This window comes from Lissotriton vulgaris, chromosome 8, assembly GCF_964263255.1.
Source record: "Lissotriton vulgaris chromosome 8, aLisVul1.2, whole genome shotgun sequence".
NCBI lineage: Eukaryota > Metazoa > Chordata > Amphibia > Caudata > Salamandridae > Lissotriton > Lissotriton vulgaris.
In genome coordinates, this window is record NC_141696.1 from 576,981,485 (window position 1) to 576,998,132 (window position 16,648).

Below are 16,648 nucleotides of genomic sequence, written 5' to 3' on the forward strand. Positions count from 1 at the left end.
ATTTAAACAAAAGTCTCTAATTTGGAGATATTTAAAAAAAGATGACGGAGGTAAGTGGAATTTGCTACTCATATTAGAAAAAGGTTTGAATATTCCATCGGTATCATATAGATCTCCAATTCTACTCACACCTTTCTTGCTCCATTCCTTTGCTACATTATCCCAGAATATTGATGGAAGCATTTTTTCAGCAGAAAAAGGAGTATAATACACAATTCTCTCTAACTTCATTATACTTGCAACCCTTCTCCAGACTTTATATGCCGATTCAACCACCTTAAACCGAGCGTGTTTATAATAATTCCCCTCCAGCTCTTTTAACAAACATCCCTTCACATGTTCCCCTAATAATAGATAGAATATCGACGGGGATTCTGCCGGATCCTCAATTTGTTCTCCCGTCAACAATATTCTCATTCTTTGTACAAAACAAACAGTGATAAAACACAAAATCCGGTATCCCACGCCCTCCTCTCTCTGTAGGCAGGGTCAGCCATTTAATTGCTCGTCTAGTTTTACTGGGTGCCCCAAAAAATTTTGTACATAAAATTTGCAATTTATAAATGTGGTTTAATGGTATCTCTAAGGGAATACTGCGATATAGATATAAGATTTTAGCTAATACATTCATCTTGATGATATTGCCTCTCCCTATTATAGACAGCTGGAGTCTCCCCACCTATCTAAGGATTGCTTAATTTGTAGCATTATTTTACCCCAATTAGCATCTACTATCTCTTGTGTATGGGATTTAATTATAATTCCTAAATATGTCACTTCGTGAGTAACCCTGTGATCGTTAAATTGAACAGTATCTGAACAAAGCACCTGCGTTTTCCGCAGCGTTTAATTTATAGCCAGAGCTATTTCCGAAATCTATAGCCAAGCGTTCAATCTCTATCATAGCCTGTCTTGGGTCCGTGGTGATGATAGCGATATCATCCGCATATGTGAATACTGAGTGGGGTATAGATGAGACTATGAATGGTTTAATATATGGTGACTCTAATAGTTTTAATAAAAATGGGTTGATAAATAACGCAAAGAGAAGTGGAGAACAGGGACACCCCTGACGTGTACCTCTTGTAATCATTATCTTTTCGATTTTCTGCCCATTGCTACAACTCTCGCATTAGGTGAGCGGTACAATGTTTTAATAGCTCTCAAGAAGTGTTTGCCAAATCCCATTCTATTCATTACTGCCCACAAATATGTCCACTCTACACGATCAAACGCTTTCTCAGCGTCGAGTAATATCAACGCCAAGTCTCTTTCCTCAATTTCTGCTAAGTCTATCAAGGTGATCACTTTATTAATATGTGATATAGTCCCTCTATTTGGGATAAACCCATGCTGACTCAGTGATACTAGTGGTGTTGTAACCTTAGACATACGATTTGCAAGCATCTTTGAGTAAATCTTGCTGTCGCAATTTAGTAAAGATATGGGTCGATATGAAGCAGGTTGTTCCGGTGGTTTCCCTTTTTTTAGGAAATATTACAATTGAGGCATCATCCCATGACTGTGGGGCCCTCCCCAATTGTGCCATTCTAAAAGTCTCCAACATAAAGTTTTTTAAAGGTTCAAAAAAACTTTTGTACACCTCCCCTGGGATAAAGTCAGGGCCAGCTGCTTTTCCATTCGGAGTGTTTTTTACTGCTCTTTCCAGTTCTTCCATAGAAAAGGGCTGGTCTAATATTTCTTTCTCAAGATCTGTTAATTTACTAAATATAGCCTCATGCAGAAAAGCTTCAGGAGAGGGATTAGATTGACAAGTATATAATTCAGTATAGAATTGATATAATATTTCAATATTTTCTCTGGATCTTCAGTCATTGCCCCATTTTTATCTTGCATTTTCATAATTTGACGGGCAGAGTCCTTCATTTTTAATTTTAAGGCTAATGCCCTTCCTATAGACTCTCCGTACTCATGGATATACCTTCTGTATATTAAGTATTTCTTAGCTATTTCCTCACACCAAACTCCTGTGATATTAGCACGACATTTAGCGATTATCCCTTCATATACCTGAATTTTAGTCATATTATCCCTCTCCTCTATTTCTTTTATCAGATTTTCTTCCGCTTAATACAGCTGGTCATACAATTCCCGCATCTTCCCCTGTTGCAAATTTTGGTGATAAAGTCCAAAACTCACCGCTTCCCCTCTAAAACAAGCTTTCCATGTATCCCATATTATTTCAATATTAGCGGAACCGGTATTGTTCTGTAAGAACTCTGCTATCCATTTACCCATGTATTCTCTGTATTGTGCATCCAAACACAATTTCCTGTCGAACGAAAAGCTCCTATTTTGTCGCATTTCACCAATATGGGTAATCTTGATTATTAAAGGGGAATGATCCGATGTTACCGTGGGATATAGTTGGATCTTAATATGGGATTGTGAAGGACCGGGTTTTAGAACCCAGTGGCGTCAGGGAAAACGCCCGATGCCTTCGAGTTCCCCTGCCTTGGCAAACAGAGACACAGGATACTTCTCGATGACGTCAAAGACCAAAGTTTATTGGCTGCAACCAGGAACAGAGGTCTACGAAGCACAACACGGGTGGTTCGCTAGAGACTGCACAAATTCAATGAGCGGAGTATGGTCTTTTATGCCAAAAATCAAGCCTCAGGCAACATTCCAAATTAGCATTGGGTTCATACAAACTGACCAATAGGAACATGACATTTTAAAGGTAGCGTATGACGACAATCCCACTTTCCGTTGTCCAGCCCACCAGAAATGACCAAGCACATTCCAGGTTCTGTTCGATCAGGCCGGACAAACCCATCATAAAACCCTCAACCCAAATCAGTGATTATGTCGTAAAGGAAGGAGCACAAACAGATTGGAAACAAGATAGAAAGATGGGTGCAGTGTACTGTAAACGCTGGCATGTCCTGCTCTTTGATATTTTTCTGACCAGCTGTTTAACAAGGAACTGGCTCAACGAGGTCAGCCACGGGCAAGGAGTCAGTTCGGCCAGGTCATTCAGAAGTCAGCTAAGGTGTACGTGTCCCAAAGACTCGTTTGGCCGCAGTCATCGGCCTATGTGAGGGCAACCACACAAAATGGCTGCCACACACAAAATGGAACCCGAAGGTTCAAACAAAATCCCTGAATACGTAGTGTTCTCATTGATCGATTAATGCGAAAACACTCGTACACACTACACTCGTGATTTGCGGTCTGCTGACACCAAAATCGTCTATTTCCGACGACCTTTATTGAACGGGTTCGGAACCACCGAACCTCACCCACAAACTACGGAACTACAATTGGATACTAATTGAAGTAAAGAAATAGTCCAGACGGACAAATTTCCTATGTGGTGAGGAGTAATAAGTATACCCGGGTGATGTGGAAAGTTTTTACTCCAGATATCAACCAACGCATGATCTTTAACTAAATTATATACTGCTTTGAATACACGAGGTTTTCGCCCCTTATAATTCTCTGGGCCAGCCTCTAACTCCCCCGCTGCCATATTTATATTTAAGTCGCCGCATACCACTAGGGGAGACCTCCAGTTAACCAACTCAGAATTTAGATATTCAAATACTTCCCCCTCATCCAAGTTGGATCCATATATAGAACATATCGTTATATATGTGCCTCCTATATTTAATGTTACAATCACCCATCTGCCCCTTTTGTCAGTTAAACTACGTTCAAGTATACCTAAACGCGGTCTCATCAATATCATTACCCCTCTTATCAAACTTGTTTGCTGAGATGCCACCAAAACTGTATATCCTAACTCGGTGGCTAAACCCCTTTTCCCCCACGGAAGATGAGTCTCCTGTATACAAAAGATATCCGGCTTCAAAAAACGAACTTCAGATGCAACCCTTTTCCTTTTATTTATGTTGTTGAGGCCAGAAACATTAAAAGAGCATATTTTAATATTACTACCCATTACTGTGATTTCCCGCCCTCTTTACCTTCTGCATGATAGATTATTACTTTAGTACATCCCATCCTACCCTCAAATAATGCTCTCTTGTTAGAACTTAATTTCTTTGTCTTCTCTATAGAGTCATTAGACCCCAACGTGGATTTTTTCCCCTTTAACCCCAGTGCCCCCCTCCACCAGCAACCCCCTGACTCCCTTCCACCCCCCTCCCCCCCCCCCCTCCATTACCGAGGCTTTCGGACTCCTGGTCCTGGTGATGGTGATGAGCAGCGAACCCCCCCGTCCCCCCACAGGCTTCATTTCTTTCATTTTGTAGTTTATAAAGAAACAATTAATATCATTATATCTAGATCTTCCTATTCTTAATCCCAATCTTACTCTTAGGAACAGAAGTTAAACAGTACAATGTGTCTCCTAAATATTAGACCATTCCTCTTTAGAAAAAATATTATTACAACATTCTATATTGAATTTCATACAAAATGCATGTCCGTTGGCTAGTTCCTTAGCTAAATCATTGACTAATACCTACTGAGTCATTCAGAGTTAATCAAGTTGAAATCTAAGGGTCCTTAATATTTTGCAGGTATTCCTTTGCAGCTATGACATTAGTGAAGAAACGAGTATTCTCTTTATATATCACTTTAAGTTTAGCTGGGTTCATAATATAGGCTTGTGCTCCCTTTGTTTGGTATTGGTTCACCAACTGTCAAAGCTGCCAGCGAGTATCCATCGTGTATTTACTATAATCCGAGGTTGCAAAGAAAGTAAACCCTTCGCCCATGCCTTTGCTATTTGGTCGAGTGTGCATGTATATATCTTCTCTAGCACGAAAGCTGTTGAATGCCACTAGAAGAGGTCTTGGTTTAGTGACATTCTGTCCAGGTCGAAGTTGAATGTTAAAAGGATACCTGTGGGCGCGCTCGATCTCTCGTTCCCAATCCCATTTTTTAAATCCGGGAATGCCTTCTGGAACAATTCCACAATAAACTTACGTGGATCCTGTCCTTCCTTTCCTTCGGGTATTTGCATAAGTCTGAAATTATTGCGTTGTGCGCGATTTTCAAAGTCGGCCATTTTCCATAATAAGTCCTCTTTATTAGCACTTAGCGTTTCAGTGGCCACTTTCTGTTTTTGCAGTTCATCCTCAATATTGGATATTCTGGTTTCGACCTCCGTAAACCTTTCCCCGAAGTCTGCCTGTGATTTTGCTAATCTACGGATAGAGCTTTGGAGCTTCCGGCAGGAATTTTGTATTTTATGGCTTTCTTGCTCAGTTTTGTCCATATGGCTCAAGATTGTTTGATATATCGTATCTAGAGTAATATTGCCTGTTGGAGCTTCTTGATACCCTCCCACAGCTCCCTCTATCATAGATGCATCCCCTTCACCCCTCACAGTGATTGGGCTTTCCTCTGTGTATTCTTCAATTTCATCATCGTCAACCTCACTTTCATCTTCCTCCATACGCATTTGTTTGGAGTACTGTGTGGCCAAATCTTCACATGAAGAGGTTGAATTTTCTGACACTGAGTAGAAATCCACGGATTCTGCCTCATTAGATGCAGCTGTGTCTACCCTAACGTTCAAGCCTTTCTCTACCATATTTGAGCCTTCAAGAGATTCTATAACATGTCCCTCTAATGGTCTGTCACGAGTCTCAGTAGGCTCTCCATCTGCAGTTATGACGCCATTATTTTCATTTGGAATTGAGTTTTCAAGTGGTGTATTAACACTTTGTGGCGTCATGGTTGATGCTTGTTCTTGCGAATTATCATTCTGTGACCCCTCCGTTAAGGTAATAATCTCTCCCGTGTTATTCTTTAGCTGTGGGCTGCGAGACGCTTCTTTTCGTTTTTTTTCCTCTGCAGCTAGAAACAGGGTAGAAATTGTTTGTCTAGCAGGACCGGAGATTGCTGAAATTACCCCTGCCCCGTTTTTCTTTGCCGCAGCCGCAGCCCCGCTTATATCCTTCTCACCTCCGTTCACAGCCGCAGTGTTGTTAATCTCGGGATCCCGTTTTTTCCGTGTGCCTTTCGGAGCCATTTCGGAAAAAGCTCTTGCAGCTCCTCTTCTCTCACAGCCTCCCGTGAAGTGGCGTTCAGTATACTCACAACGGAGCCAAGCAGCAGCACCTGTGAGAGTTGCCGCCCACCAGGCTCAGCGGAGTCTCGTCAGCGCTGTGAAGACCTTCAGCATCGGCGTCAGTTTCAGCGTTCTCTTGTCCGTCGCTCTTGCAATGCTCTCCACAAGGTAGGAAAAGAAAGGAAATCACACGCGTTTCTTTTTTTCGTTTCTTTCCCGTGCTCAGTTCATCTCATTGAGCCAGCATCTCTTTCGCAATCTATCGCAAATCGCCTGTGGGTCAGGGAGAGCGGTCAGCTCACACGTCCTGCACGTCCAGCCGTGTGGGCGCCATCTTGCCTCCGAGACAACGTGTACAATGAAGATCGCAAAAGATTTACATTATAAATACATCAAGGAGATCACATGGGATCATACTCAAAACTCAAAGTACTTTTATTTAAAACATATACAGAAATCATAATTACCTCCACTGTAAGCTGATTGAAAGATGTTACAACATGGTCGGCAGCTGCAGCAACACCAACAAGAGCGGCAATCTTTTCTGGACGTGCGATTGCAGCTAGAAGCATCAGCCAGCCTCCCAAACTAGATCCCACCAAAATCTGAAACAGCAAATGGAAAATCACATAAAGGCTTTGTGAAATACCGATTTACAAGAAATATAGTTACATTTAATTGGAGGACCTGTTTCAATTACAGTTTTTCTTCTTTTCACGGTTCACAGAGCACAAATTAGCTTAAAGCGGAGATAACATCAGAAAGAAAATTATGGACAGGCCTGTAAAGTAGCCTGCAGTCGTAATCCTGGTCATAGACTGAGTTGAATCCTGTCTCTAGGACAGCAGTATAAAGTACTCCTGCAATATTCTCTAATCTGATATGAATGAATGGAAAATCTAAGTGTGGTATAGTATAGAGCCTGATCAGCAGTAGAAGTCATATCTCTTGGTTGATTTTCCTTAGAGTGTTTCAGGAGGAAAATCATTGGGGCCTATCATGAGGATGGTATTGTGGTGATGTTATTCCCATGGATGCTCCACCCTATGGCTTTTCCAAAGATATTCAGAAGACATATCTACTCCCCGGGTCTTGTAAAAACATGTTTTAGAGACAGTTACCACTTCCCTTAGAGGTGATGGTCAAGAAAGCGCACAATTTGGAACTGCATACAGTTTCCGTGAAGAATTTGCCCTTTGAGTATTGACATGTGGTCACGTAGGAACTATAACTTCATCCTCAGACACATTAATAGAGAAAACAACCTCAGTAAAGCTGCAGATTGGGTGCACTTATCTTTCGGGACTTGTGGCTTGACTTAGCTGGGAAGTGTGACCATCACACTGGCGAAAAAAGATAACATACTAAGTGGTAATGAGAATCTAGGCGTCAGAAAGTCTTTAGCATCAAACTAGAGACTCCTGATCCTTTTGACATCAATGAAATAATTTTTAGCGCTGCCCAGTAGGAAGGACTGGGCATACACATATGTCCAGACTTCACTTAGCAGGTATAGCAGCGAAGGACATACTTTGAAGTGGTAGAAAAAAGGTTCAGGGATACAGGTCTAATATACATGTTTCTATGCCCTACGAAACTCTGAGTAAACAATAATGGAAAAAACACATTTCCCACAGTCACTGGAAACTGCATGGGACTGGGTTTAAGGATGGGGAAAAACCAGGCAGCCCATTGCCCTGTTTTAACAAAAGATGATGAAGTCCCATCCAATGGGGACATTGAAGGACAGAGAAGACGGCGTAATTGGATAAGACAATGAACCGTTCACAAAGACAGGAGAAACTGAAGCTTGATCAAAAAGTGGTGGAGCAGAAACTCACTTTAATACAAGGGAATGGAGGCAGTGCTTCATTTAGTCCACACGGACCTTGCTGTATGTAGCCTTACCAGTTGTTGAGGAGTGACTGCCACCCGATGGTGAGTTACTATGATCCTGCTACTGTTATGTATTTCAATGGTTGAGGTTTAGGGTTTTTTCATAAAGAGGAATGGCCATTGTTTGCATTGAAAAAATATATAACCCACGGAGATTTGGGTGTAGTAAGAGCTTGGTAGAATTCAACAGAAGGAGGTACCCCTGATATCTATACAGGGAAGGGGGTCTATGTATCAGAAAACAAGAAACCCTGTTTAAGCAATGGTAGGCTGAAGTGGCCAAATAAAATAGTACTAAGAGGGGTAGATGACGGCCGAGTAATTATCCTTATGATAATTTGCTCCTAGTGATCTATTGGACAAAGGCAGGGACTAAGCATTCACACAGCAGTATTAAAAAGTATACTCCATAGATCAATTTGTGTTGGTTTGCAAAAAGATTAAAACAATTTATTACCTCCCAGTGTGGGTTACAGTCTACAGCATAATTAAAAAATATTCAGATTAAAAAACCACCAAGGGTGGTAAAACAATTATAGTACAATAGAACAAAACAGTCACATTCAGATTAAAAAACCACCGAGGGTGGTAAAGCAATAATTATACAGTGGAACAAAAACAGTCGACGCGGCGTTTCGGTGTATTTCAAATTCTTCACACCTTCTTCAGGACTTTTGTAAACATATTCACTCAATATCTGATTTGATATGGACAAGGCTTAAAATTTCCTTTCCTTTAGACTCGGATTGCTTTCAATAGTATGTCATATGCTTCGTATTAGGATGAAGAGAGCCTACATGTACACGGAGGAGCCACCGTCAATATGAGGGAATGGTCATCTTTTTCATAGGATCTGTTTCTGTTAATTATTCAGAAGATCTTTGTAGATATAGACCAAGGTACGATAATGTCGTTTTGCCAATCTTCACCTTCTTGATGTGATGAAGTGGTCTCAGGTCTCGGATTCGGCCTCCCTGCTCCTCCGTGTGTCAACACTCCATGAAGATTCCGAAATATCGGAATCTTCATGGAGTGTTGACACACGGAGGAGCAGGGAGGCCGAATCCGAGACCTGAGACCACTTCATCACATCAAGAAGGTGAAGATTGGCAAAACGACATTATCGTACCTTGGTCTATATCTACAAAGATCTTCTGAATAATTAACAGAAACAGATCCTATGAAAAAGATGACCATTCCCTCATATTGACGGTGGCTCCTCCGTGTACATGTAGGCTCTCTTCATCCTAATACGAAGCATATGACATACTATTGAAAGCAATCCGAGTCTAAAGGAAAGGAAATTTTAAGCCTTGTCCATATCAAATCAGATATTGAGTGAATATGTTTACAAAAGTCCTGAAGAAGGTGTGAAGAATTTGAAATACACCGAAACGCCGCGTCGACTGTTTTTGTTCCACTGTATAATTATTGCTTTACCACCCTCGGTGGTTTTTTAATCTGAATGTGACTGTTTTGTTCTATTGTACTATAATTGTTTTACCACCCTTGGTGGTTTTTTAATCTGAATATTTTTTAATTATGCTGTAGACTGTAACCCACACTGGGAGGTAATAAATTGTTTTAATCTTTTTGCAAACCAACACAAATTGATCTATGGAGTATACTTTTTAATACTGCTGTGTGAATGCTTAGTCCCTGCCTTTGTCCAATAGATCACTAGGAGCAAATTATCATAAGGATAATTACTCGGCCGTCATCTACCCCTCTTAGTACTATTTTATTTGGCCACTTCAGCCTACCATTGCTTAAACAGGGTTTCTTGTAAGAGCTTGGTAGACCATAGTGTGCATAGAAGGATATGGCGGTTACACAAAGCAGAAACTGGTGGAGTTGAAAGGGGATGCAAAATGACACTTCTACTCAATGTAAGATATAAGGGTACCCAATGGCTGGGATGTATTCATTTATGGCGTGGAATATTAAAGGCCTTAACCACCCCACCAAGAATCATACAGTGCTATCATTCATTAAGTGGCTGAAAGGGTTTGTGGCGTTCCTCCGGGAAACACATCTTGACACAGAGGGACAAACCCAATTGGAAAGAAAATTGAGGGAAAAGAAGTATTTATTCTCATTCTTCAAAGGTGTACTCATATGTATACAGAACGGAGTACTGTTTAAAGAATCATTAGTTGTACAAGAATACCAGTATGTTTTAGTATGCAGAACGAGAAACGGAATGGATACATGCTTAATAAATGTGAAAGCTCCCATAATTGCAGATATGAGTTTTCTTTACCAAAACTGGTCTCGGGGTGGAAACAGGGTTGGGCGTGCATATGATTTGGGAAGGAGACTTCAAATGTGTAATGTCTGGAGAAATCAATTTTAGTCCAGAAACAAGGTCCTGTATACATGTTTTCAATACAAATACGGGAAAGTACTGTCGGGTATTGGCATCTTTCCTAGATTCACATGCCTGAATCATTCCCTGTCGCTGAGACAGGAGTCCTACAGTAAATTACAAAAGTAGTGCCGTAAGTAAATAATAGTAGTAGGCTAAAAGAAAAAAGCCTAAGGTCTAAATCTTAGTAGCCTATCTACATCATTATAGTAAAAAGAGCCAGATGTTAGCTCCAACCAATCAGCTAGGCTAAAAGAAAAAAGCCTAAGGTCTAAATCTTAGTAGCCTATCTACATCATTATAGTAAAAAGAGCCAAATGTTAGCTCCAACCAATCAGCTAGGCTAAAAGAAAAAAGCCTAAGGTCTAAATCTTATTAGCCTATCTACATCATTATAGTAAAAAGAACCAAATGTTAGCTCCAACCAAAGCCTAAGGTCTAAATCTGATTAGCCTATCTACATCATAGTAAAAAGAACCAAATGTTAGCTCCAACCAATCAGCTACCAGCACCCTCTAGAACACTCTCAGCAGAGGCAGTTCTCCTCACATTTTCTTAGCGGAAGTAAGTATCTCAAATCAGAGAGAACTGACTCGCCGGGGAGGAGGGTGGGTGCATGTGAATCTATGAAAGATACCAATAATGGATAACTGTAGTTACAGGTAAGTAACTGATTTTCTTATCCAGTATTGGGGTATCTTTCATAGAATCACATGCCTGAATCAGAGTAGCAAGCAGTATACCAAATATACTGTTGTTTGCAGATGGTGGAATACAAGTGTTTATAAACTCCCAAACTGCATCCACAATGGTTGAGAACATTCTCTTTTTTTCTTCTTTAACCCCTTCGATGCTGATGACGAGCTCAGCTCGTCATCAGCCACGGTGGTCGTGTGCGGATGACGAGCTGAGCTCGTCATCTAACGCGGCTTTTAGAAAAAAGCAGCGTAGCGGAAAAATAACCGCCGCAGCGATGCGGTTAAATAACCAAGACTTTAAGAAATAAAAAGCTATGGTAAAAGACATTATCGATGTGAGACATGAATACATAAACATTAAGATATGAATATATATGAAAACAAATTCAATTTTGCAGACATATAAATATGTATATTGCATGAACACTGAAAATAATAGAATAGCATATAAAGGAGAAAAAGGTACCTGAATCTGACCTTAATGAAAGAGATGGCGTAGGACAGCCTATCCAACCGCTGCATCTTCTTGATGGGAAGATTGAAGTAATGCCTTGTGAACGTGTGGACATTCTTCCATGTCGCAGCACGACAGATATTTTCAAGAGTCACTCCAGCAAACAATGCTGTAGAAGTTGATATAGTCCTCGTAGAGTGAGCTTTGGCTTTCCTCTGCAAAGGTTTGTTAGCCTTGTCTTGGCAGAAATGAACCGCAGATGCCAGCCATCTGGTGATTGATGCCTTTGTTACAGCGTTTCCAAGTGCTGCTTAGGCCACGAACAGTTGGTTGGGATGTCTGATATCTTTAGTTTTCTGTAAGTAGAATTTTAAACAGTGCTTAAAATTCAGAGTGTGTAATGCTCTTTCAGCTGGAGTGGCTGGATCCGGAAATAATGTTTTTAATCTTACCGGTTCGTTCAAGTGAAATTGTGTTGGTACCTTGGGAATGAACCTGGGATTTGTTCGAAGGGTTACGTAGTCCCGAGTAAAATGTAAAAAGGGTTCCTTTATAGTGAAAGCTTGGATTTCACTAACCCTTCTCGCCGAGGTAAGAGCCAGTATATGGGCAACCTTCCAAGTGAGGAATTTGAGATCAGCTTTAAGGATCGGCTCAAATTGTCGCTTCATTAACGGCGCTAGCACGGTGTTGAGTTCCCACTCTGGAGAGGGTGCTTGCACTGGAAGGAAGGCTCGGAAAAGTCCTTTCATAAATTGTTTGACAAGTGAAGACGAGCGGAGAGAAGGGAATTTTGAGCATTTCCTGAATCTGGAAAGAGCAGCAAGATGTACTTTGACCGATAAAAAAGTAAGCCCAGACTTGGCTAGAGAAAGCAGATAAGGAGGAACTTGTTCTACAGGAGCTTAAATTGGGTGAATATCATTCGCCTCACACTAACAGCAACATTGCTTCCATTTGAGGCGATAAGTTTTGATTGTGCTTTGGGCACGAAATTTGGCCAATATTTCACGACAGTCCTGTGAAATGTTGAGGTCCTTGAACTCTAAGAAATCAGTAGTCATGCGTGCAAGTGCAGTGACTGTGGGTCCGGATGAACCACTTGGCCTCGGTCCCTTGACATCATAGGCGTCGGCAGTAGGCGAATGGGCTTGTCTCGAGACAATAGTAGAACTTCCTGGACCCAATATTGTCTTGGCCAACGGAGTGCAATAAGAATTAGACAGCACCCTTCCAGCTTCATCTTGCGGAGTATCTTCGGAATCAATGGTATTGGGGGAAAAGTGAATGCACAAATCCCTGACCATCGCATGGACAGGGCATTCCCTCTTGATACCTGTTGAGGGAACCTGCTTGCATAATATCGGCATTTCTTGTTCTCTCTCGTTGCAAATAGATCCAGTGCTGGTTTGCCCCAAGCTTGGAACACTGTGTTCGCCTGTTCCTGTTCCTGTTCCAGCTTCCACTCATGACAGTCCGGCTGAGACGTGCTCAGCGTTTCCGCCAGGGCATTATGGAGACCCCTGACGTGTTCGGCTCTCAGGGCTATCTTGTGGAATGGGACCCATTCCCACCATTCCTGAGCCTCCTGCAAGAGTTTAGCTGATTTAGTTCCTCCTCGTTTGTTGATATAATACATGATGATGGTATTGTTGGTCTGGACTAGCACAGAGGAACCCGCAATCCTCGGGAGGAATGCTTAGAGAGACAGAAAAATGGCGCAGAGCTCCAGCCTGTTGATCTGCTGTTTTTGTATTTAAGACCATCTTCCTTGAATCTGCAAATCCTGCAGATGACCTCCCCATCCCTCCATGGAGGCATTGGTCATTAAAACAAAATCTGGAATGGTCTGTAGGAACGTGAGACCCTGGGTCAGATTCTCTGTCTGCGACCACCAATGTAGAGAATTTGTTAAGCGCGGCGTGACCTTGATGGTATCATCGAACAAACCCATGGCTTATTGCCATTGAAGTTGCAGCTCCTCCTGAAGAGGTCTCATTTTGAGCCGTGCCAAGGGTATGAGATGTATCGTTGAAGAGCATATCCTCAGGAGCGAAGTAAACATTCGGGACTGAAACACATTTTTTAAATTAACCTTGCTAATTTTTGAAGACGCAGCTGGCGGCCGTGTGACAAGAATGGAATCCTCCTCTTGATGAAAAACTACATCCTCTCGCTCCTCTGATCCTCTTGTGATCTTCCTGGACTCTTCCTTGAAATCATGAAGGAAAGATTGTCTGTTCGACTGTAACTGGCAGTTAAAATCTAGCTGCTGCCCGCTGCATTAAATTATGTACAGGATGCAGTCATAGATGAGGCATCGTAGACTAGGCAGTCGTAGACATGGTTGAGTACGAGAGATTATCGCAGACGAGGCAGTCGTCATAGATGACCGTCATGAACAACCATCAAAGATGAGGCTGTCGTAGATGACCCCACATAGACAATACCATCATAGATCAGGCAATCATAGGTGAGGCCATCCGTAGATGAGGCAATCATAGATGAGGCAATCCTATGATGGCCATCCGTGGATGAGGCCATTCGTGGATGAGGCCATTCGTGGATGAGGCCATTCGTGGATGGGGCCATTCGTAGACGGGGCCATTTGTAGTCTGGGCCATTTGTGGATGGGGCCATTCATGGATGATGCCATTCATGGATGATGCCATTCGTACATGAGGTCATACATAGACGACCGGCATAGACAATACCATCACAGATGAGGCAATCATAGGTGAGGCCATCTGTAGATGAGGCAATCATAAATGAGACAATCCTATGAAGGCCATCCGTGGATGAGGCCATTCATGGATGAGTCCATTTGTAGATGGGGCCATTTGTGGATGAGGCCATTCGTGGATGAGGCCATTCGTAGATGAGGCCATTCGTACATGAGCCAATACATAGATGAGGCCATACGTAGATGAAGCCTCATTGATACGGCTGTCATAGACCGTCGTAGATGACCATTGTAGAGGAGGTTGTCGTTGAGATGAGGCTGTCCCAGGCAATGCCACTGTAGATGAGGCCATCACAGATGAGGCCATTCGTGGGTGAGTCCATCATAGACAAGGGTATTGTAGACGGACATCTTAGATGAGGCCATCGTCGACGACGTCATAGATGAGACCGTCGTCGACAACCGTCGTAGATGAGGCCGTTGTCGACGACTGTCGTAAATGAGGTCGTCGACGTCGTATACGAGGCTGTTATCGATGACCGTCGTAGATGAGACCGTCATCGACGACGTATAGATGAGGCTGTCGTAGACTATCATCGTAGACGACCGGCATAGGAGGCCATCGTAGACGAGGTCAATATTGGTGAGGCAGTAATAGTAGGCATAGAGTTTTGTTATAGACCCCTTATTGTCAGGTTATGAGGATTTCCCTGATGTAGTGTCAGGGATGAAAAGGGAGTTGTAGGATCTGCCTCTGAGGAAGCTTTTTCCAATTGTCTCTCTCTGTGAGAAGTGCCTTATCAAGACTCAAGGGAAGTCTTTTTTATGGCTTTTTTGCGCGCCCTCTGGAGACTCCTGGCGCAACCTCTCCCTTTGACCTCTCCTATGAGGTGAAGGAATCCTCGTTGTCCTCATCAGAAGTGACAGATTTAAATCTCTGTAGTCCCAATAATAGCCTCATCTCTTGGAACGTAAGAGTTTTTAAGGAAAAGGTTAGACATATTGTGTAGTCTTTTACCTTGTTTTCTGCCACATTACTGCCAGGGTCAGAGAAATGAAGTATAATCTTCGAAGATCCAAAAAGAAGTAATACTGAAGAAAACTGAGCAGAGCTCAGGGAGACTCCCTTACACACGACGTGCGGTGAAAATCTGAGGAGAACTGCCTCTGCTGAGAGTGTTCTAGAGGGTGCTGGTAGCTGATTGGTTGGAGCTAACATGTGGTTCCTTTTACTATAATGATGTAGATAGGCTACTTAGATTTAGGCCCTAGGCTTTTTTCTTTTAGCCTACTACTATTATTTACTTCTGGTACTACTTTTGTAATTTACTGTGGGACTCCCGCCTCGGCGACGGGGAATGATTCAGGCATGTGAATCTATGAAAGATACCCAAATACTGGATAAGAATGGTTAGATCAGACTCACATCTACATGATATCTATCCAGAGAAGAACTAGACCACGAAACCCAACTGAGAATGAGAGTCAAGAATATCACAGGACGAAGAATTCAGACCGATTTTAAACAAGGAGTTACTGCTATTCTGACATTAATTGGGGGATCAACAAACAGATAAGAGTAAACAAAGTGGATACGATGAAGGTTGTAACAAGAGGGATATATCTGTGTATACTGTATGGGTGTCTGTACAGCTTAGAAAAGAACATTTGGACCTTGATAATGATATTGCAAAGTTGCACTGACTTCAAGATGAATCTCAAGATAAGATATTGTAGGAGAAAAACAAAAATTGAGTGAGGTATATATTATATACGATAAGCAGTCTTACCAATCATAAAAACCCAAAAAAAATAAAGGGGGAGGGAATACATTGGGCTAAATACTTGCATGGTCATTACCTAGGGAAATCCCAGAAGAGCCAATAGCTTGAGTGAAAGATGATGTCTTTTAGGGTTATTTAAAAGACTGGATAAGAACAGGAGCGGATTGATAGCTATGTGGGAGGGTTAGAGCTGTCTCCGTTATCCTCTGAGCTAAAAGATGAGTGAGAGGAACCACACATGGTAGAAGAGTTGAGGATGGCTCTCAGGGAGATTCAGAGGTGCAAGACATCAGCCTTGGATAGACTGCCAACAGAATTCGAACTGTCTTTATTATTATATATATATTATTGGAGTTAGGGGAGGGAGCCATGGAGAGAAGCAGATTATGGCGGTCCTTGAAGACGGTAGTCATAATAATGGTGCCTAACACAAGAAGGATCAAATTGATTACAGGTCAGATTGACATTTGTTGATGATCAAATAGAAATATCTATTACAGCACAGCAAAAGTGAAAATGGTCAATGAGGGTGTTACCACTTTTCACAGGGAAAAATCAGGATCTGTATTCGGAAAAAGTAGAACAGTCAACCTTACTTTAGACAACTTTCACATGTTAAACATCAATTGCAGGGAGACCTAGGCAACTAAGCAGTAGCCTCACTTGACAGGGAAAGTATTCAACTCTGAGAGACGGAAGCACTCCTTCAGAGTAATGAGAAAATACAATGCTGGGCCCGCTTCTAGGATAGGTCT

General features: G+C 41.9%; 1 protein-coding gene across 1 annotated transcript in view; it reads right to left on the reverse strand.

Moving 5' to 3' along the window:
• Positions 1–16,648, reverse strand: part of ABHD10 (abhydrolase domain containing 10, depalmitoylase) — a 219,478-nt gene that overhangs the window by 27,056 nt on the left and 175,774 nt on the right. The window contains exon 4 of the mRNA XM_086934417.1: positions 6,478–6,615. Within this exon, the coding sequence (XP_086790543.1) occupies positions 6,478–6,615 (138 nt within the window). The remainder of the gene's footprint in view (positions 1–6,477; positions 6,616–16,648) is intronic.